General features: G+C 36.7%; 1 protein-coding gene across 1 annotated transcript; it reads left to right on the forward strand.

Moving 5' to 3' along the window:
• The first annotated feature begins 15,391 nt into the window (after nucleotides 1–15,391).
• On the forward strand, nucleotides 15,392–16,402 carry LOC111914619 (basic leucine zipper 24). Its single transcript, XM_042900942.2, has one exon. The coding sequence runs from the start codon at nucleotides 15,817–15,819 to the stop codon at nucleotides 16,258–16,260; it is 444 nt and encodes a 147-aa protein (XP_042756876.1). The 5' UTR covers nucleotides 15,392–15,816; the 3' UTR covers nucleotides 16,261–16,402.
• Nucleotides 16,403–24,858: the final 8,456 nt, after the last annotated feature.

Consider the following 24,858-nt stretch of genomic DNA (forward strand, 5'->3'; position numbering starts at 1 on the left):
CATCCAAACCACCAAGTCTATCTGGAAGCCCGACACCGGTGGAAGTCATGAACTGGATCACTGAAATGGAGACGGTGTTTGAGAGTTACGAGTGTAGCAACAGGCAGAAGACCGCTCTCGCGGTTCCTGTGTTGAAATCTGGAGTGCTAAGCTGGTGGAAGCTACTAGCTGATTCAATACCCAAAGGTGAAGCAAGCAAGATGTCGTGGGAGGATTTTCTGGTACAGTTGAAGATGCAATACTGCTCTGAGCAGGATCTTCTGGAAATCAACAACGAATTCCAGAATCTGAAGAAGGGAAGAATGAGCATTACTGAATACGCTGCAAGCTTTACTGAGAAAATGAAGCTTGTTCCTCACCTCATTCCAACTGAACTCTCCAAGGTTAACAAATTTGCCCTCGGATTACCAACGGACTTCGGTCCAATGGTCAAGAAAACTACCACTCTGAAAGCCACCATCTGGGCTACTAAGAATGTGGAGACCCAGATACGAGAGAAGGGTCTGGAGAGAGTGGAGGTGGGAGAGAAAAGGAAATTTGACGGATCCTCGAGATCCGGTAAGAAGAGTAGATTCTCGAAGTCTGGTTCGAGAGGAGGAGGATCAGAAGCGAAGTGGTGTGACAAGTGCAAGAAGAAGCACTCTGGAAAGTGTGACAGAGGGGTCACTTGTTTCAAATGCGGAAAGCCTGGGCACTACGCCAACGAATGCACGTTCACTAAGAAGGTCTGTTATGAGTGCAACGAGGAGGGGCACAATTCAAAGGATTGCCCGAAGAATAAGGAGGCAGGAAGACCCAACATACCACCAAAGCCGAAGGCGAGAGCCTTCCAGATGACGCTCGAGGCTGTGAAGGAGGCAGCAGACGTCGTTTCAGGTACCTTTCTTGTAAATGGTTTGCCTGCAAATATACTATTTGATTCAGGAGCCAACTACTCCTTTGTGTCGCATAAATTTGGTGGGAAATTAGCATTGCCTGTAGAAAAACTTGATAATGCCCTGATTGTAGAAGTTGCCAGTGGCAAATTCGTACCTGTTAGTAATCGTATTAGGAACATCGTCATTGACCTAAACGGAAACGAATTCCACGAAGAGCTATTACCCATAGAGTTAAACGGTTTCGACATCGTTTTGGGTATGGATTGGCTTAGCGCCAACGATGCTGAGATTCAATGCCGAAAGAAGATAGTAAAGGTAAACCCACCCGGAAAAGAATCATTTATGGTGTATGGGGACAAACGCAGAGTGAATTCTGGAATCATCTCCCTGATGAAAGCCAGGAAATGTTTGTCCAAAGGATGTGCATCATACTTGGCATTCGTAATCGATGCCAAGAAGGAGAAGAAAGAGGTGCAGAATATACCGGTTGTGTGCGATTATCCGGAAGTCTTTCCCGAAGATCTTCCCGGATTACCACTTGATAGACAAGTGGAGTTTCGTATAGACTTGTTACCAGGTACAACACTAATAGCAAAAACACCTCATCAATTAGCATCGACGGAGATGAAGGAGCTTATGACGCAACTTCAGGAGCTGTTGGACAACGGTTTCATTCGACCTAGTTCATCACCCTGGGGAGCTCCGGTGTTATTCGTAAAGAAGAAGGACGGAAGCATGAGAATGTGTATAGACTACCGAGAGTTGAACAAGGCAACAGTGAAGAACAAGTATCCATTGTCGAGGATTGACGACCTATTCGATCAGTTGCAAGGTTCGAGCTACTTCTCAAAGATCGATCTTACGTCGGGATATCATCAGCTGAAAGTGAGAGAGAAGGATATTGAGAAGACTGCATTCAGGACGAGATATGGACACTACGAGTTCTTGGTTATGTCGTTTGGACTAACCAATGCTCCAGCAGCATTCATGGATTCGATGAATAGGGTTTGTAAACCATTCCTCGATAAATCCGTGATAGTGTTCATCGACGACATTCTGATCTACTCAAAAAGCCAAGAGGAGCATGGCAAGCATCTACGGGAAGTGTTGGAAGTGTTAAAGAAGGAGAAGCTTTACGCTAAGTTCTCCAAATATGATTTTTGGATCCGAGAAGTCCAATTCTTGGGTCATGTGGTTAACCAAGAAGGGATAATGGTTGACCCAGCAAAAATCGAAGCTGTAATGAAGTGGGAACGTACAAAGAGTCCCACGGAGATCCAAAGCTTTCTAGGATTAGCCGGATATTATCGACGATTTATCCTAGAAAGCTTCGAATCTCCGTGGGACTCTTTGGACGTTCCCACTTCATTACAGCCTCGATCTTTGCGAGGTCAACCATTATTCCCTCCTGGTTAACAACATGACCCAAGAATTGGACTTCCCGTATCCAAAAGTCGCATTTGGAGAACTTTGCAAAAAGCTTCTCCTTCTTCAACACTTCTAATACTTCCCGTAGATGCTTGCCATGCTCCTCTTGGCTTTTCGAGTAGATGAGAATGTCGTCGATGAACACTATCACGGATTTATCGAGGAATGGTTTACAAACCCTATTCATCAAATCCATGAATGCTGCGGGAGCATTGGTTAGCCCGAATGACATAACCAAGAACTCGTAGTGTCCATATCTCGTTCTGAATGCAGTCTTCTCAATATCCTGCTTTCTCACCTTTAGCTGATGATATCCTGACCTAAGATCGATCTTTGAGAAGTAGCTCGAACCTTGCAGCTGATCGAATAGGTCATCAATCCTTGGCAATGGATACTTGTTCTTCACCGTTGCCTTATTCAGCTCTCGGTAGTCTATACACATTCTCATACTTCCGTCCTTCTTCTTCACGAATAACACCGGAGCTCCCCAGGGTGATGAGCTAGGTCGAATAAAACCGTTGTCCAACAGCTCCTGAAGTTGCGTCATGAGCTCCTTCATCTCCGTCGGTGCTAATCGGTAAGGTGCCTTTGCTATCGGTGTTGTTCTTGGTAACAAGTCTATACGAAACTCCACTTGCCTATCAGGTGGTAATCCGGGAAGATCTTCGGGAAAGACTTCCGGATAATCACACACAACCGGTATATTCTGCACCTCTTTCTTCTCCTTCTTGGCATCGATTACGAATGCCAAGTATGATGCACATCCTTTGGACAAACATTTCCTGGCTTTCATCAGGGAGATGATTCCAGAATTCACTCTGCGTTTGTCCCCATACACCATAAATGATTCTTTTCCAGGTGGGTTTACCTTTACTATCTTCTTTCGGCATTGAATCTCAGCATCGTTGGCGTTAAGCCAATCCATACCCAAAACGATGTCGAAACCGTTTAACTCTATGGGTAATAGCTCTTCGTGGAATTCGTTTCCGTTTAGGTCAATGACGATGTTCCTAATATGATTACTAACAGGTACGAATTTGCCACTGGCAACTTCTACAATCAGGGCATTATCTAGTTTTTCTACAGGCAATGCTAATTTCCCACCAAATTTATGCGACACAAAGGAGTAGTTGGCTCCGGAATCAAATAGTATATTTGCAGGCAAACCATTTACAAGAAAGGTACCTGAAGCGACGTCTGCTGCCTCCTTTGCAGCCTCGAGCGTCATCTGGAAGGCTCTTGCCTTCGGCTTCGGTGGTATGTTGGGTCTTCCTGTCTCCTTCTTCTTCGGGCAGTCCTTCAAAATGTGCCCTTCTTCATTGCACCCATAACAGGCTTTCTGGTTGAGGGTGCATTCATTGGCATAGTGCCCAGGCTTTCCGCACTTGTAACAAGTGACCCCTCCGTCACACTTCCCAGAGTGCTTCTTCTTGCACTTGTCACAACACTTCGCTTCTGATCCTCCTCCCCTCGAACCAGACTTCGAGAATCTACTCTTCTTGTTGGACTTCGAGGATCCATTGAACTTCCGTTTCTCACCAACCTCAGCCCTCTCCAGACCTCTTTACTTTTGTTGGGTCTCCACGTTCTTAGCTGCTCGAACAGCTGATTTCAGAGTGGTTGCCATCTTGACTGTTGGGCCAAAGTCAGCCGGCAGTCCGTTTGCGAATTTCTCAATTTTGGAAAGTTCGGTTGGCACTAGGTATGGAAACAACTTCATCTTTTCCGTAAATACAGCAACATAGTCATCGATGCTCATTCTCCCCCTCTTCAAATTTTGGAACTCATTGTTCAGATCAATCGGGTCTATCTCTGAACAGTACTGCGCCTTCAGTTGTTCCAAGAACTCATCCATGACATTTTCAGAGCTTCTCCCCGTGGCATTGTATCTGCCAATTGCTTCCACCAGCTCAAGACTCCAGTTTTCAATTGTCTCACAGCGAAGACAGTCTTCTGCTTCTCGCTGCAGTCGCAGCTCTCAAACACCATCTCCATCTCGGAGATCCAGTCCATAATCTCAACAGGCTTTGGGCTTCCTGAGAGACTTGGTGGTTTCGCACCCAAGAAATTTTTGTACATCCGCCCATCCTTGTTGTTTCTCCCTTCTGGGCCATCCTTTTGCTCACCTTGAGTCCTTACTTGACTCACTTGGCGGCTATAGTTCCCTTCCTCAGATGGCTCGGGAACTGGCTCCGTCGGTTCAACATGTATGGTAGGTTCGTCCCTATTTTCATGGAGCATCCGTCTCATTGCTTCCCTTTGTTCAGCTAGCATAGCCTGAATCATGGCTTGAACTCCAGCCATGGTGACTGGCTCAGGTGCAACTTCTTCAACAACAGGTATTTGCTGAACCACTAGGGGTTGGTTCCTACCTCCATTTGCGTTCACGTTTCCGCTACGGGTCCTTGCCATCTTGATCTATACACCGAATAAGGTGAATTTAGATCTTTATTTAGGATAGACGTTTTAAATCGTCCTTATCACTCCGAAACGTTTACATGCTAGTTCTAATATCGTAGTCGTACGTTTAGAATCCTAAACTCATAAGGTTTCCAGATCCGGTCGGCAACAGACCATAGATCCGAACAATTAACAGCATATTATGCACAAAGCATTTAGCACATAAAAGCATTTTAGGCACAATTCCTAAAATAAGCTAGTGCTCACACCTCACAATCATCGCTTAGCATTCTAAGTTTAAGTCTAGAAATCCTACAAATTCCTAGTTCGCTTAAACTAATGCTCTGATACCAACTGTGACATCCCCAAAATCACGGCCAGAAAAGACCGGTTTGTTTATGCTTTGTTTAAAAATCAGAGTTACATTTTAAATGAAAGTGTTGCGGAATTTGTCCCAAAACAAAAATATGATAAAGATTTATCAAAAGCATTTCCATAGAAATGTATTTCATTAAAAAACTCGGGATGTCATGTTCGTACAGATCAAAAGCATAAACAGTACAATATAAGCCTTACTACATTATTTCATATCTACAGGCCTATATCCGTAATCCCTCGTCCAAAACATCACACCTATGCTCATGCGCCACTACCTGTAATACATAAAACTGAGTGGGTCAGGCTTGGGAGCCTGGTGAGCACATAGGGTTTTCAACCCACAATAAATAAGTTTATTAATTTCATCCATCAACAATAACCCGATTACCCGTTCCCGTTATCCTCACTTTACGTCCCTAAACACCTATCATAAGGGACCTAGCCTAAGGATCATCATCGGGACGGACACTACTGCTAAGGGGATTCCTCAGCAATAAATGTCCTAAAGGCAACCATGTGGGGGATGGAGTACACCGGTGAACATATCGTTCACAAACACCTACAGGTTGCGAGCCTGCTAGTGTTCCACTGGACTGTCTAGAAGAGTCCGTGGTCGTCATCCATACTCCGCTAGATGACAGAATCAACAACATCAACATCGAGGCCTCTCATCATTTTATCACACATCACCTATTGCATCTACCCATGTTTTACCCCAACATCTTCGTAGATATAAAATACATATACAGTTTAAATCATTGAAAACATGTATAACAACGTTCATGTAGCATAGATAGCAAGTATTCAGATAATATGCACACATAGCACGTAATTTATATAAAATACTTCATATCTATGTGTAAGTTGAAAGTAACTATGCACTCACTTGTTAAGGTGATGATTCCAAAATCGGGCAGCGCTTGCTTCTAACGATTCTATTTTCCTTCGACGAAACCTAGCATTATTATCGCTAAATTTTAGTCTAATATTTACCGTGACCAACTATTAGTCTTAGTATTATTATTATTATATAAGCGTTAAACAATATTTTCCAACCACTATGTACAGACAGGGGCCAGACATAAAACACCGGAGGGCAGGACCATTTTGGCATATAGCACTTCTGAAATCCAACAACCCTATGCGGCCATTTAAACCAGATTCCCCGTACCGCGAGTAGTTAAAAAAAAAATATTATAACGACACTTATATAAGTTATAATAATAGCTCAAATATTTATTATAAGTTCATAATAACAATACTAATTTTAAATATAAGCTATATTAAAATAAGGTAAGCATAACTTACTTACAAAGGGGTTTTAGTTAGGAGTCGGGCTCTGCAGGGGCAGAACTTCGTCGCTGAATCTTTCTAAGAAAGATTCGTGCAGCGCTTCAGCGCTCACCTTACTATACTAAACTACAGAAAGAGAAGTCGAATCACGAGGGACCGAAATGCTCGGGGGATAAGGAGAGAAAGACTCTTGAATCAAGAGAATGGTGCAAAAATATGAGAGCCCAAGGCTCTTATTTATACTAATTGAATTTTCAAAAACTACCCTCCATAATTACTTAATGACCTTTTAGTTATATAAACAACTAAACACCCCTCTATAATACTATTATAAATGGATTTAATGATATTTGTACTAAACTAATGTCGAAAGAACTCAACATTAGTCTTATAATGACCGCATCGTCGATACCTTTCTAATGATATATACATATGTATATATATATATATATATATATATATATATATATATATATATATATATATATGTGTGTGTGTACGTATACATGATTTATACTTTATTTTAATACGTAAATATGCTATTATTATTTGTAACTCGTTCATACGAACTCCGTTTTTGACGTTCTTTATATCCACGCGTAGGTGAAGACGTACTCTACAACTTTCGTTTAGACTCCGTCGGCTAATTTTGATTTTATTTTTAAAGTTATATTTTTAACAAGCCGGGACAGGATTGGTCTGTTTAAAATCTCATAACTTCTTCATACGAAGTCAGATTTGAGCGTTCTTTTTATCGATGTTCTTAGTTTAACATATTCTACGACTTTCGTTTAGATCACTAAGGCTAAATCTCGCTCTATCGTAAATTCACTATTCACGCTTCCCGGTATCGTGCCGGTTCTGTCGTGAAACTTCGACGGGTCATAACTTCTTCGTTATAACTCGGATTTCGGCGTTCCTTATATGCACGGAAACCTTGAGACATATTCTATAACTTTTTGTAGAGATATCGGGATTATCTCACACTTTAATTTTGACGCTCATTTTTATTCTTTATTAATTATACATTTATAATTAAATAATAAACACATATAATTCACATAATACTCAAATATTTCATCTTTATTACTTCAAAAAGAGTTACAAGAGTTGACCTAGACTATTACATTGACAAAAATGCTTAGCCCTGAAACCCGGACGTTACAATTCTCTCCCCCTTAGGATGATTCTGTCCCGGAATCATGCATCAGCAAACAGATGTGGATAGCGACTCATCATGTCATCCTCTGTTTCCCAAGTGAGATTCGGCCCATTCGAATGTTTCCATCAGACTAGCACCAAGTCGACCATCTTGCGTCGTAACTTCTTAGTCTTACGGTCAACAATTGCCTCAGGCTCTTCGATCAACCTTTTATTTTCATCCATCCTTAACTCTGAGATTGGAATTATGTCGGGAACATCTCCCGTGAATTTCCTCAAATAACACACATGGAAGGTGTTATGAATACCATTGAGTTCTTCGGGCAATTCCAGCTTGTAAGCTTGGTTCCCTATCTTCTGAAGAACTTTGAACGGTCCAATAAACCTTGGACTCAAATTTCCTCGTTTCCCAAATCGTATAAGTCCCTTCCACGGTGAGACTTTAAGCAAAACGGAATCCCCAACTTCGAAAGTTATCGGTCGTCTTTTCTTGTCAGCATAGCTCTTCTGACGATCCTGGGCTGCTAACATCCTTTCCCTAATCACCTTCAACTTCTCAGCAGTCTCATGGACTATCTCGGGGCCCATAAACTTCTTCTCTCCGGCTTCAAGCCAACAAGACGGCGTACGACACTTCTGCCCATACAAGGCTTGATAAGGAGCCATCTTGATGCTCGAGTGAAAACTATTGTTGTAGGAAAATTCTACCAGAGGTAAGTGCTCGTCCCAATTCCCTTGGAATTCGAGGGTACATGCTCTCAGCATATCTTCCAGCGTCTGAATCGTTCTTTCGCTCTGACCATCAGTTTGCGGATGATAAGCAGTACTCAAACACAACTTTGTACCTAACTCCTCTTGTAGACTCCTCCAAAACCTTGACGTGAAACGACTATCACGATCTGATACAATCGTAAGAGGGACACCGTGAAGTCTTACAATTTCCTTCACGTAAGCATTTGCGAGCTTATCCATAGACCACTTCTCGTTGGCTGCTATGAAGTGTGCACTCTTGGTGAAACGATCCACGACTACCCAAATCATGTCGTGACCGTTCTTCGTCCTGGGCAGTTTAGTCACAAAATCCATGGTGATGTCTTCCCATTTACCCATGGGTACAGGTAAAGGTTCCAAACTCCCATACGATTTCTGATGTTGTGCCTTAACCCTCGCACATGTTACGCACTCGGCCACATACTTCGCAACATCGAGCTTCATCGTCGGCCACTAGTAGTAGGGTTTTAAGTCCTTATACATTTTAGTGCTACCGGGATGAATTGAGTACATGGTCTTATGTGCTTCTTCCATCAGAAGATCTCTTATTCCTCCCGTCTTAGGTACCCAAATTTGATTTTGGAATACCTTCAGTCCTCGACTACCCAAGACAAATGCACGTGAATGAAACATTAAATGACAACAACTATCTAGATTGGGTTCAATAAATGGAGAACTTTCTGTTCGCAAAAAACAAGATAGGGTTTGTTGATGGAACCCTTCAAAAGCCAAAGAAAACTCATGCTAACTACATGGCATGGCTTCGATGTGATGCCATGATAAAAGGGTGGTTAACTACAGGCATGGAAAAGGAGATCAGGTCTAGCATCAAGTATGCTATCACAGCCAAAGACATGTGGAACAACCTTCGTGGACGCTTTGGCAAAGAGAGCGCACCTAGGGCGTATGAGTTAAAGTAACTTCTTACTACCACTAAACAAGATGGAATATTCGTCTCTGGATATTATACCAAAATGAGGACACTCTGGGATGAGATAAGCCTCGTCTAGTCCATGGCAAGGTGTTCTTGCACCGGTTATACCTACGAAATCAGCAAGAAACTCACAAAACTGAGAGACAAGGAAAGATTATATAAGTTCTTACTCGGGCTCGACAACAAATTCTCCACAATTAGAACCTAAGTATTGGCAATGAAACATGTCCCTACCTTGGGAGAAGCATACCACCGTGTGGTTGAGGACGGACAACAACGGGCTGTTTCGAGCAGAGAGAAAACCACCAGTGAAACAACAACATTTCAAGCTTACACGAAACACAATGTGAGCAGTTGGTCACAAGCCAAAATAGGTCCTAGAAGCAGCAAGAAAGGAGGAAACGACAAGGTTGAGCACTGTGATATTTGTGGGAAGAACGGGCACAATCGCAACAGATGTTTTAAGTGTGTAGGATACCCATAATGGTGGCTTAGAAAGGGAAAATCATAAAAGGGAAGAACTATAGTTGCATTCGTTGAAACGACACAAGACATGGCTAGTGGCAAGCGCGATGTTGACAAACAAATCCCTATAGATGGTCTAATCAATGAGCAATTTAAACAATTCGCCAACTTGTTTGCTGCGAAAAACTCTCAAAACGATGATGTTGTTCAACCAATGGCAAACATGACAAGTAGATTCAGTGAAGGTAATGAATGGGTTGTGGACTCGGGTTGCACCGAGCACATAACCCACACTCTTATCCATTTTTGCAATAATCTTGACACATCTTGGTTGTTACCTGTGACTATACCAAATGGCGACTCCATTCATTTGAAGGGAAAAGGAACTTGTACCTTACCCAATGAAACTAAAATTAGTGATGGTTTATATGTTCCAAACATCATGTGTAATATTTTATTACTTAGCAGGTTAACGAAGGGCCTTGAATGCGCTATAACATTCTTTCCGGATTTTTTTTGTTATACATGACTTGAGTTCAAAGAGGTTGATTAGAACGGGTAGTTGCAAACAAGGTTTATATCGGATGAATGGTGAGAAGAATGTAAGAAGAGCATTAGCAACCACGGGTGAAGTGTGGCACAAACGTTTGAGACATGCCTCACATGGCAAACTTTCACAATTAGATTTCTTTTCTTCAAAACCAAACAATGTGATTTGTGATTCTTGTGCAAGGGCAAACTTTACTAGACTGCCATTTCCTACTAGTTCAATCAAATCAAATGAATGTTTTGACCTTTTACATTATGATATATGGGGGAAATATCGAACTCCTTCCCTTACTCGAGCTAATTATTTTCCTAAGATTATTGATGATTTTAGTCGTTCTGTATGGGCCTTTCTTTTATGACACAAATCTGAAGCAAGTGATTGCTTGATTAGTTTTTTCAAGATGGTCAAAACTCAATTTAATAAAAATATAAAGCGGATCAGGCGTGACAATGGAGGGGAGTTCACATCAAACCACATGGTAAACTTCTATGCAGATTAGGGAATACTTCTCGAGACCACCTGCCCTCATACCCCTTAACAAAACAAGGTAGTTGAGCGAACACCGACATCTTCTCGAGATGGCAAGAGCTTTACGATTTGAAGCAAAGTTGCCCTCTAATTTTTGGGGTGAATGTATCTTGACAACAACCCACAACATAAATAGTCTCCCTTCTGTAACACCCATAAAAATCATGAAAATTTTAAACTTTTAAAACCAACCCAAAGTCATAAATTGTTTACAACATAGTTTTCAAAACATGTTCCATATCAGAGTTTTCCCAAAACATAAATCAAAACGCGAGGATGTGTACGATCACGCCTTCGCCTTCCCGTGATCGTCTGAAGTACTTGAAACATAACCCAAAACTGTAAGCCCAAAGCTTAGTGAGTTCCCTCAAAGTACCAATACATAAACAAATAACCCATATGCAGTAACAAAATGCAATGAGTCCACAACTAAAAGATTAGATTACCCCTGAGCCCACACTATAAGTCTGGTCTGCCCTCGGGGCCCACAACTTTAGTTTGGCTTGCTCCCCAACTAGATCATCCCTTGGACTCAATACCACCAAGCCCTTAGTACGAGTCTAGCATGCCCTACCTAGCCCTCAACTTGTATCTAGAATGCTCATGAGCCCTTAATATGATTTTGACATACCTACCCGACCCTTAGCTCATATTTGGATTGCTCCAGAGTTTGTTGGCTACCACACGGAACAATACAACCTCAACCCAACCCACACAATATGTCGACATATAACTGATATTAACATGTACAAATAATCATATAGACAGTATCACATGTAGTCTTACCGATTTACCAAACTAGCATATCAAAACTAACATGCATATCTATTCCATACTCAGAATATCAATGAATATAAGGTTATCAAACCAATGAGCTGGCCTTGGTGCCTTCGAACTGTAAATACAGAGACGAAAACTCACCTCACAAACTGAACAATGCTTTCCTACACGGAGAACTTAACGAAGATGTCTACATGAGAGTCCCACACGGTTTTGAGAAAGGAAAAGAGAATAAGGTTTTTCGCCTTAGAAAATCTCTTTACGGTCTCAAACAAGCTTCAAGAAATTGGTATAAAAAATTCACTTATTCCCTATATATGATCGATTTTAAACAATCTCAAGCAGACTACTCCTTGTTCATTTTCAAAACCCAAAAGTCCTTTGTGGTGGCACTTATATACGTGGACGATGTAATACTTGTGGGGAACGATATGAAAAAGATTCAAGAAACGAAAACATTCTTGAATGAATGATTTAGCATTAAGGACATGGGTCCCCTAAAGTACTTCCTTGGCATCGAGGTCACATGTACACAAGACGGTCTTGTTCTTAACCAAAGAAAATACATTCTCGATATCCTCAATGATAGCGGAATGATGGGATGCCGACCTAGCGCATTTCCCATGGAACAAAATACCAAACTTGGGAAAAATGATGAAGATGTATGGATTGATGTCGGTAATATAGAAGACTCATTGGACGATTATTATACTTACAAGCAACCAGGCCCAACATCACCTATTCGGTCAATGTTTTGAGCCATTTTGTGGCAGATCCTCGAGAAAGTCACATGGAAGCTGCCATACGAGTGCTAAGGTATCTAAAGGGTACATCGGGTCAAGGGATACTCCTTCCAAAGAAGGGTGGAGGGAATTTGGTAGCATATACTGATTCAGATTGGCATGGGTGTCCTGACACAAGGAGATCGAGAATTTGCTACTTATTACTTTTGGGAGGTGCCCCGATATCATGGAAGTCGAAGAAGCAATATGTTGTATCTCGCTCCTTCGCAGAAGCCGAATACCGGGCTATGGCTGCTACAGTTAGTGAAGTTATATGGCTACGGTGGCTCCTAAAGGACTTAGACTTTAAACAAGGTGTTCCGACTCTGCTGTTCTGTGATAACTTAGCCGTGAAACACATTGCTAATAATCCAGTTTTCCACGAACGTACCTAACACGTGGAAATAGATTGCTATTTTGTCTGGGAACACGTCGAATCCAAGGAGACGCAGCCTCTTCACATCAACTCTAAATCTCAAGTTGCAAACTTTTTCACCAAAGCTTTGGGAGGAAAACAACCGCAATTGATGCTTGACAAATTCAACATTTGCAACCTTCATGCTCCAACTTGAGGGGAGAGTTTTGGAATGTTTTCATTCACGATCCATTTCTTTTTAGACTCCTTGATTATTTCATTATTTGTTGCATTCCCTTGTTTATAGGTTTAATCACACGATCTCGTTTTGTGCCCCCTGCCTCTTTCTGTATTGTAAGCATGAACGGAAATACATGAAAAATTCCTCCATCCGAATTTTCTGAATCACACCACTAATGAATCATAATGTCGAAACTTGCTCATTTTATCCATTCCTTCTTAAACTGGAGTCATAAGATTTTGCCTCACAACGATTACAAATGATTTGATTGTTCCGTATCTCCCGATCGTTTGTGGCCATGTCAGAATTCATCTTTGGTTTGCCACAACCTGTCGATTTTCACCTTTTTTGTCCCCATATATCCGTGTACATGAAACACAAATACACAATCATTTCATGTGTGAAGTGTATCAATGTGTCAAAGTTCAGACACATGGCATCTTTGGTCCCTTAAGTCTGGTTACAAGTTTGCCATGTTCCAAAAGTTGGTTTTAAAAGAAAATTAATAAAGAAAGGGATTAAATAATAGTTCCAAATGGAGGTGCCAAAGTCAAGTAAATTAGAAGTTAATTGGCCAAACATATCTTTACCACCTAATCTGCTAACATGATTAGATAGTGGTAATCATGACAAAATATTGTAAGATATACATAATAGTGAATTAGTTATATGATATGCATTTGCTTAAAAGCTTGGTTTTGCTGGTTTTTAGTAGATAATTTGAATCATATAATAGTCAAAAAATGATGATAGTTATCAACAATGGTGGGGATTCGACATTGCATCGATTATTGTCACACTATTGGGCTTTTTATGGTTGCAATTGAGCCACAAGAAAGGTCTAATGCCTTTAATCATAGAAGCTTAGTGCTCACAAAAAACCAAATTCGACTCGCATAAATTTTTCAAATTTGAACCCTCACAATTTCTACAAGTATAGAATATTTATGGCATATTTGGTTGTTGTACTTTATTTCTTAAAGTTTTATAAACAAATAAGGATATTTTGAATGTGTTGTAAAGGTTAATCTTTGTAGCGTTTGATTCTAACATCATTTTTTTAGTAAGAGATAAGTGAAAAAGAAATAAAAAAGATATTTTGTTAGGATAAATATAGAATTACGAAAAATAATTTTTGGATGGTTCTAAAAAAGTCTCGAGGCTTTTATTATATAGTTTTCCGTGCTAAAATAAACCTTAATAACAAGTTATATTAAGCATTTATTAATAAATCTAGTTCAATCAAATATAATACTCCTATTTTAGTATTTGTATTATTTTCCAACTTTATTAATACATATTTTGTCAAGTTCTCTTGAATAACAAGATATATTTTTCTAAATTTATATTATCTTTTTAGTTTTCTAATCCAATTATTTTTTAAATTTATATTATTTTTTAGTTTTCTAAATATATCTTGAATAACAAGATATATTTGTATTAGTTGATCTTTTGTTGTTAATAACTTTATTTTATTATTTTTTAGCGGCTAATTTCAATTAAAAGTTAAATTTATCAAATTAGTTAATTTCATTATGTCTAGATGAAAGGTCTAATTAGTGGTTTGGTCTAGGCTTTCCATGTAATAGGTTCTTTTGGTCATTTGATAGCTTGTAGTATTTTGTTTGGAGTTTACGGTCACTGTAATAAGTTTACGGCCGTAAGCTGTTTACGACCGTAAACCCAAGGCCGACCCATCATAGTATATATAGAGGTGTGCTAGGTCTTTTTGTGGTTGTTGATGCCTCAATATTTTCGGCTGCTGTAAACTGCAAGTTGTACCAGACGTGATTCTAATAGAAAAACGTATGCAAGCTTGTTTGTTCTTAATTCTACTTGTTCTTTATTGCTAATTGATTGTATTTACTGTTTGATCACTGATAAGATCCGTTTTATGACCTTACAAGATTTAAACTATTTAAACTAAGGACATGCAATCTAAAAGGCTACCACCTCAACCAAATAGACTAGTCTTGACAACTTTATTTTTTATTTTATATTACTAAGTTTTGACTTTACATTAACTTTTAGTTGGGTATTATTATTTTATTTGTATTAGTAAACCAACTTGTATGTATTTCTTTAACAACTTGTATTTTTAGTTGGGTGTTAGTGTTTTATTTCTTTGTTCCAACCCCACAAATAACCATTTTGATTCTCGCTACAAATATGTCAAAGATTTGGACATAATTAGAATTTTACGGATTATTCGCAACGATAAAATATGACAATTTGTATGTATTTCTTTGTTATTTTAAAAATTATTTCATACACACAAGTTAAGTACTAACTCAATTTTAATATAAAATATACCGCCGAAATTTTATAAATGAACATAAAACACTTATATATTTTATAGTTCTTTTATACTCATAATTATATGCTTTTATTAACTTGTAGCACTATAAAAACGATAAAAACTGATTAGAAACATGTACAAAACATGGATGTGTTGATATTTCAATCTCTTGATTCTTCTTAGCATTGGGAAAATAGTGGGGGGGGCATATTCTCTCTCCAAATCCACTTCTTTATAAATTACTATAAGTCTTCTAGCGACGATTCACCTTGTTGTGGGTGCTTTTCCTAGTAATATTTTACATTTGAAGGAGCTTCTGATTTTGACAAATGATCAATACTGTAATGTAATTATTCTGTTCTTGGTGGTTTATAATTTATATTATGATCTACCTTTCTCCAAGAATTTATGCTCTTCAAAAAGTGATAAGTATTGGTGAATATGTTCACTGGGAACTCTAATTTCAACTAAAGAGGTTTCAAGAATCATTTTTCTCTAGGAATTGAAGTTTAAGTGTTGGGAATTTGGATTCTTGCGTATACCTTAAACTTCAGATTGAGTAGCGGAATCGACATGGAAGATGGAGAGACAGAGTTCTCAGACCATCACACAGGCAATTCGTCGAACACCTGCAGTACACCACCGAAGCTTGAAACTTCACTTCTCGAAGGCACCATGAAGAAGAGAAGAACGATTACAAAAACTCACACAGATGATCATGCTTCGGTGAAACCCGCGAAGTCATCGGGAAATCGAGTTGCGGTTAGGAAGTATCGAGAGAAGAAGAAAGCGCAGAACGCTTATTTAGAGGAAGAAGTTAAGAAACTACGGGTTGCGAACCGAGGATTGATTCGGAAACTGCAGATTCAGGCTGCTCTTGAAGCAGAGGCTGTGAGACTTAGAAGATTGTTGCTGAATTTAAAAGCTCAGATTGGTTACGAACTGAGTGTGTCTCCATTTTATAAGCAGAACTGTAATGGCAGCTCCGATGGTTGCAGTGGTCGTGATGAACAGTAAGTCAACTGTCTACGGATGAACACCATGGTTAACTGGTTTGTGTATTGTAAGAATGTAAATCTACTTTTTTTTGTTTGTTGAATATAATAGTTATTTTGATTTAAGATTGAAATACGATGATCATGAAAATGGTTAGGTCAAAGCATGTCTCTGTTATCAATTTTCTGATGAGAAAGTCGCGAAGACAAGGACTTGAATAGAAAAATATCCAAATTGAATGCTTCAACCATATCCAACACTCACTAAATTTTATACATTCTTCCAAATCTTCCAAATGGATTAAAGTCACTGCGAAGGCTAAAAATACGGGTTCAAGTCGCGGCAAGCCAATGCGTTCACAAGATCCACCGTTTGATTCCCTCCGAACTCCAAACTCCAAAGACAGGAGTATAAGTTAACCTCATTTTATTTATCTTTTTATTTTTTATTTTTTTATTTTATTTATTATTATTATTATTTTTTTTACCCTCACCGCAGTTTCAATTTTCAAACACGATATAACTAAGTGCTCCTACAAATTCCAACTCAATTTCTTACAATGATTTCAGCCTCTCGCAAAGTCCGTCATATTTTCAATATCAAACCTATCGTCAACACCAAACCTAAGAATCCGATCAAAACACCAATAAAACTAAGAGTGACAATGAGTTGGGTTGGGTCATAAACGGATTGACTTGTTTAATTAAACGGGTTGAAAATCACTAAGCAATTCAACATGTTGAAGTAAACGGGTTAAGAATTCCTAACTCAACCCAACTTTTTAGTAAATGGGTTGAAATCAGGTTGACTAGTTTATTGTTTTTTCAACTTAACCTATTTGCCAAAAAGATTAAATATGGATTGACCCGTTTAAATTTTCACAAAAAATAAAACCCTTGAAAATCAAATAATCCATCAAATAAAATTACATACAACTTAAAAGATATAATAATTATTCAAGTTTAAAAATAATACAACAATAACTTTATAAACCCATAACACAAACACAAAAGTTAATATTCATGTAAATAGAAGAACGAGCCGATAAAAGAATATCATTATGTTCATTCTAAGGTGACATTTGGTTGTGAGTAATCCTTTGAAATATGAGGGAATTGGAATCTAAATTCAACTTTTTTTTCCTCACTCTCCTGGTACTTTTCAAAACCCATGAAATATTTCACCTTCCCATACTTCTCATATTACTATTTAATAAAAATGAAGCATCATTTCATTGTAATGTACCAGTTATTAATCGAGGCATCTTGTTGATTTTAAGGGCCTTATGCGAAATAAAAATGGACATAAATATCTTTTTTATATATATATAAACAAAATTCATTAATACCGCAATAAACCCATAAACGAACAATAAAAAAAAATGATAATATGATATTTAATCTATCTATATCTATCCTGCTTAATAAAAGAATAATTTATATGTCACTTGTCATTTTTTATAATTTTCAATTTTTTTCATACATCTTCTAAAAATTACATATGTCCTTTAACTGCCTCCTTAATTCTTTCTATCCCGCTGCACTTTCTTTATCTATCTCAATTTTTCAAATTTGAAATCACAAATTACATAAATCTCGGTCCCTTCCCGAAATCGAATCGATTTTGAAATAACAAAATCTTGGCAAGACCCCGACCCTCTCAGCCTCTATAAACCCTAAATGTCGGTCATATATCCGCCATACTCACAACTTCTCACTTTTGCTACAAAGACACAACACATTGATGGAACAATGGTGCTAAAGAGAGTGAAATCGGATCCAAAATAGTGAAATCGGCCAAATAATAGTCTAAAGATAGTAAAATTGTCACCTTTCTTCTTAAACCTAAGGTATCAACATTTTCTCACCTTTTGTCTATGGATTTGATCGATAGGATGTTGTGAACATTGTGGATTCTTATATGAATCATTATTGTTCATGTAGGAGTTTATGTTTGTTAGATTGCACTCAAGGTGTTTGATGGAATGCCTCAGTCAAATTGATAGTTTTCTTTTTTGTAAATGTCTTGTATTTTCTCTTAATCTTTTAAACAATTTCGTGTCATATGTAGATGGTTAGTGGTCAACCTACATTGATGGAGATTAATAGAGTTTTGATCTTGGTTATCCTATTTCTCAGGTTTAGTTCCTGCCAACATTGTGTTGAAACAAAAGACTCTGGTTTAAACATTTTGTTTATGTGAATTAAATATCTATTAGGTGAAACAATGATGAGTTTTGCAGTTTTTGGTGTTTCTTTGTTTGTATGGATCAGAATCTTTTTGATGAAAAATGCACTCCGTTTTCTTGGAATTTTACATGCATATAATGTAATGCCCTCTTCTCGGTACGTATTTTAAATTAAGTTTTTGCACTTTACTTTGGGACTCGACGAGTTGGAGGCCCAACTCGTCGAGTAGATGTGAGTTTTGGGACGCAGGTGGAAGAGTCTACTCGTCGAGTCGGAAGCCCCGACTCGACAAGTAGACCTGTCTGGATGAAACCCTAAATTTGAGGGTTTGCACCCTATTTAAACACATTAAGTGGCTTCCACTCTAGCCTCTATCACCCTCAGACCCTATTCTCGAAACCCTAATCAATTGTGAGTGTTCTTGAACTATTTGGTGCCATTTTTGTGATTTGAAGCTTGGAGAAGGAAGGAAAGACTTGGAGGTTCAAGAAGAAGGAAATAGATCCAGAGTCTTGGTTGCATTTCCAGCTTGTTTGAGGTAAAAAGCTTCAACCTTGACTTCCCATTTGTTAGATCTTCTTTAGGGCTTGAATCTTGTCATTTTTAGGGCATTTCTAAGTCACTTTCGAGTGTAGAGTGTATAGTAGAGTAATGACTTCAGATCTTGAACCTTGGAGGGTTTTGATGGCACAAAGGTGCCAACTTTATGGCCATGAGAGCCCCATGCATCCTGTAGACTTCATTTTTGGGACTTTTGAGCTTGATGACCCTTGCATGGACGTAAAGTTCGCGACTTTACGTGTTATATCGACCCTAGGAGGTCAGATCTACACTTTGGATGCAATGAGCTCAACTGAAGTCGACTGTATGGACATGGACTTTGGGGGACTAGCCGATTTGTTCTTAAAACTCGTCGATTCGGGTAATGGTTCCCCCAACCTTTCTACTTCTGAGGGATCTGGTTGAGTTTAGAAGAGGTCTCAACAAGATGAACGTGAATATGGACTTGAAGATCAAAGGACTCGACGAGTTCAAGGATGAACTCGGCAAGTTCAAGGCAATGTCCCGATTGATATGAAGATGAACTCGATGAGTCCAAGGAAGGACTCGATGAGTTCAAATGGAAAGTCTCGATTCTGTCATAAGGAGAAACTCGGCGAATTGGAGAGAAACTCGACGAGTTAGATCGCGAAGTTGAGATTCTCTGAGTTATGGAACTCGATGAGTTGGTGGACCAACTCGTCGAGTTGAGTCAACCAGAAGTTGACTTTGATCATGATGTTGACTTTGACCTTGACCATTGACCTGAGTTGACCCTTGATTAGGGTTAGGAGTATGTAATGGTAACTAAGGAAGGTTGTTATGTGTTTGAGGAGTCGATTCCGGCATCGAGGGCAGTTCAGACACTTCATGAAATTGAGGTGAGTTACCTTCCAGTAGTGGTGGGTCTACGACCATAATGTTGGCCCACTAGTATGAGTTGTATGTTAGATGATGGTCTTTGTGATAATTATCTAGGTTGTTGCTACCTGATATGTTTTATGTGCTAGCCTGATATGATGATATGTGATAGTAGTAGTAGGGGGAATAGTCCCTGAGACACAGTCGCAAGGACCTAAGGGTAGGTCGGGCACCCCAGAATTGTCTTGCAGGGTAGGTCAAGCACCCCAAAACTGCTTGACATGGGTAGTTCGGGCACCCCAGAAATGCCTGGCAGGGTAGGTCGGGCACCCCATAATTGCCCGACAGTATGTATGTTGTATGGTATGTGGTATGATGGAGGAACTCACTAGGCTTCGCGCTTACAATTTTCAGTTTCGTTTCAGGCACTTCTTCATCCAAGGGGAATGAGACAACACAGTAGCAGTGTATCAGTCACACACACAGGATTTCTGTCTTATGCGATTCTTGGGATTGTACTCTGACATTATTACTATTTTATGATATGGTTTGAGACACGTGACTTTGTTTTATGAAATGATATGAATCTAAGACGTTTTTCAGTAAATTGTTTTATAAGTTACTTAATTAAAAACAAAATTTTTGATCTTGAAAATTGAGATGTTACATATAATTAATTTCTATTACATTGAATATCTTAAGAAATTTAGATAAAGTTTCATTAGTGTTTAAAATTTGATAATTACCTCACTTTGATTTATAAGTGAAGTACAATTTAGTGGTGAACAAATACCAAACGTGTTCAGAAAAATGAGTTGTCTGGGGTTGGGGTACTTGAAGAAGTAGAAATCCACATATTCAACAAGTAATAGATGGCTATACTATTGAGAAACATGAAGAATAAATGGTTGTTGTCCAAAGCAGATGAGCTTGTGTTCACATTCAACAGGTTCTGGTGAAATCATTTTCATCTTGTGGTCATTCAATCAATGATTAATTCACAAGTAAAATAGAAGATTGCAGGTCTTTATCATGGAAAGACCTTCAATTGCTCCTCTCAAGATAATACATACATGGTTCTATTCTTTTCTTCTTCTTCATTAATTATGATGATTATATTTCTTCATAGATTTTGATTAGCATAAATATAGAATCTTAAAATTGATGTTTATTTTGTAGATTGTTACACACATTGACAAAAATGTAAGTTTTTTACACTTGATCTTCTAATCAATCGATCACATTTATATTTCATTTTTATGATGCATCATTTCTTTAAGGGCTAATGTCATAAAAACCCTCAAGTTTTTAGCGTTTTGTCGGTTTTGCCCAAAGTTGAATTTTATGTCCGTTTTTACCCTAACATTTTCCAAAAAATGTTCAGTTTTACCCTTTTACCGATGATAATAGATTACCATTATATTAACTTCGCAAAAAAAAACCCTTAAGTTTACAGTTTTTTTACGTTTTTACCCTTAAGTTTATAATTTTTTTTTACACTTTTTCCTTAAGTATCTTTTTGTCATATTATACGTATTCAAGTAGAAAAATCATATGAATATGTATATTATGAAAAAAATATACTTAGGGTAAAAGTGTACAAAAAAAATTATAAACTTAAGGGTAAAAACGCAAAAAAATGGTAAATTTAAGGGTTTTTTTGCAAATTTAATATAATTGTAACCTGAAAAATCTGTTATCACCGGTAAAAGGGTAAAACCGAACATTTTTTCGAAAATGTTTGGGTAAAAACGGACATAAATTTCAACTGTGGGCAAAACCGACAAAACCCTGAAAACTTGATGGTTTTTATGACATTAACCTTTTCTTTAAAACAATACATCGATTTTCAAGATCTTTTGGTGGAAGTTTATTACATAGTTTTGAAATTTTGGACGAAGGTATAAAAAGAGTTTTTGATTTTCTTTTAAAGATCTCTACTCAGGAATAAAATTAAAACATTTCTATAATATTTTACATGTTTTCGTTTGTTATGTCACCCTTTACACTTGAAATTACAAGGTTTTTTTTAAAGTTTTTGAATGAAATAGGTTTGATACTTTTTCAATCTTGGAAAAATCCTTTTCTTTATTTGCGTTCTTAGTGCTTATCTTACGTCTGTATGTTGTCTTAGTTTTTGTAGGACCGCAAGGATGCACTACTCTTTAGATGAACCTGACGCTTATGAATATCATAACAACCATATACCTTCCAAGTAAAATTATTATTTAGTTCATTAATCATTTATATCAGGTGAGTTTGTAATATTTCTTTTCCATTATGGCAAGTGTTTCTTTATTTAAAAATTTCATTTTGATTTATTAATTCCAATTTATATTTCAATCTTGATTATTCTATTCCATGTTTAGTTGTTGCCAACATGCCGACATTACCCTTAAACTAAAAACCATTGATTTTAGGTTGTTTGTCTTCTACAAACAAGGTTCAATTTGTAATTATTTTTCTGTATTTTTTTTCTTGGTTTATGTTATATAGATAATAACCAATTAATTTCATGTAGACCGTTCTATGCTGAATCCGTATAGAGTTTTGGTATTTTTACGACTATTTGATAATCCGTTCCCTTTTTGATCAAACTCCGAGAAGCTATTATGCATATCAACACTAATCATATGGCTTGATCAGCAAAAGAAAATGGTTGATGATTCACCTCAATCTCTTGTGTAAGCTCTTTTCTCTTTCACTTTCTGTTTACCTTTATAAACCTAAAGCTATATTTTTGAAAAAGATTTAAAGCATATTATTTTAACTAGGTAGATTTTTAAAGTAGAATGCCTTAATAAGTAGTAAACTAGAAATAGTGGTCTATTTCATGCATGTAGCCATAAAATGAATTATACCTTTGGTCAAATACAGGTGTAGATATAAGCATTTGAAACTCAATATATGACTTGTTCAATTATTGTTGCACCCACATATGTCAACTCCCCCATCTCAACGCAAAGCTAACATTAAATTGTTAATCAATAAATTGTATTTTTTTTTTTCTTTTTGAAAATCTATACCTAAAAATCAACCATATATTTGTTATCATTTTAAATCAGTCAATTTCTCATTGATAGCTTCTGAAACAAAAGCAAATAAAAAGATTTTTTGACACTAGGAAAATGTTACCTCGAATGAAATTTGGGAATTATTTTAGCCTTTTAGTCTTTAAAGAACATATGGTTTTATAAATTTTGATGTCACACGACACTTTGACACAAAATGTTGTACAACTATTCTAATGGGTCATTTTTTTAGATGTATTTTGAATCCTTAGAAGTTTGTTTTAGTTTTTTTGTTTATATTTAGATTAAAATATACTTTTGGTCCCTTGGTCTATAAAATTTGCAATTTTGGTCACTGTATTATATTGCTTTTTCAATTTTTGTTCATGGAAAAATTAACAACTTGGTAGTTAGATTAAAAGCTAAGGGAAAAAATGTAAAAAAAACCTTGAATAGGACCTAGTCAATTATATTATTGGACTTTCATGTTAATCTCAATCAAAACATTTTTCTTTCGTCTTAATAGTGATTATAGGATTTTAATGTCAGTTATAACATTTTAATGTTAATTTTTGTATTTTCTAACCTGTAAGTTAACTTTCTGTTCCTCAACAGACGTATATATTTGACTTTTTCAGTCCACATAATTTTTTCTTATTCTTTCTAATTCAAACAACTTTTATTTTTTAGAATTATGTAATTTTAATAACGCGTCTTAGCATTTAACAATTTTTTTTCAGACTAGATTATTACCCGCGTTAAACGCGGGGGAACTCATAAAAAAATACATAAAATTGTATATAGATATTGCACAATAATTATAAAAAAAATGTGGCTATTGGTGTTATTGAAATATGTATAAAATACGCTGAAATTGGTAAATATTTATAATTATTGAAGGACATTTTTTAGACAATATTTTTGTTTTATTAGTTGAACGACTTTCTTCGTCACAAATGAAATCTTAGTTGCTAATTCATGTCAATGCATGTCATTTCAACATTGTAATTTAAGTTCTTTTCATAATAAGACAATGTAGTTTAGAGAATCTACCTAAATTAAAACATAGTTTTGTTTTTTTATACCTAGATAGCAATTATTTTGTATATGAATGACATTGCTATAAATTGATAGACTTTTCAAAATATAATATTATAATTAGGAAAAACAAATGTTAGTAAGAAGCTTAGTAAACAAATCAGTGAAAGTTAATTGTTATTTATTGCAAATAAAAAAACAAATATAGAAGAAATAATGATATAATAAAATATCGGTATGCTTTATACAACTTATAAATTGTACATACAATTTCTTTTTTAATTTTTTTTTTTATCAATTTAACCTTTTTGCAATATAATATTATACCCAAAGCGACTCATTTTTTAGAATCGTATTAACTAATATATAAAAAATGAGTACAAGAAATAACAACATAAACTTAATTATTTTTGTAATATTGAATCCTACTTTAAGTTCATTCTATTTCAACAATGTACTTTCAGTTTTATTATTAAGACATTGCGAATTATAGCATTTTACGTTTACATTTTTCTACAGTGAAAATTGATTTGTATATGGATGACATTTAATAAATGGATAGATTTTCCAAAGTACAACTCTATAATAAACAAGTCAATGAAAGTGCATTGTTATTTCCTACATCCAAACCAAATCTTAAATTTTTCTACCAATTATATATATATATATATATATATATATATATATATATATATATATATATATATATATATATATTGAAAAGATTATTAATCAAATTTAAGAAAAGGGTCTTTAATTTTAGCATAAAAACCAAAACTTTTGCTAAGGAGAATAAAAACTGGAAAGTAAAAATGATATGTGATTTTCATGTACCATATTTGATGAGTTCTATAGGGATTGTTTGAATAAGAACTTGTCTCGCATCAAGATAAGTAAATCAAGATAAGTAATAACAAACTGAAACCAACTAAGAGCTTCAGTTAAGCTATGTAGCATCTTCCAACATTGATTATGTCAGA

This window comes from Lactuca sativa, chromosome 4 (genome assembly GCF_002870075.4).
Source record: "Lactuca sativa cultivar Salinas chromosome 4, Lsat_Salinas_v11, whole genome shotgun sequence".
NCBI classification, from domain to species: domain Eukaryota; kingdom Viridiplantae; phylum Streptophyta; class Magnoliopsida; order Asterales; family Asteraceae; genus Lactuca; species Lactuca sativa.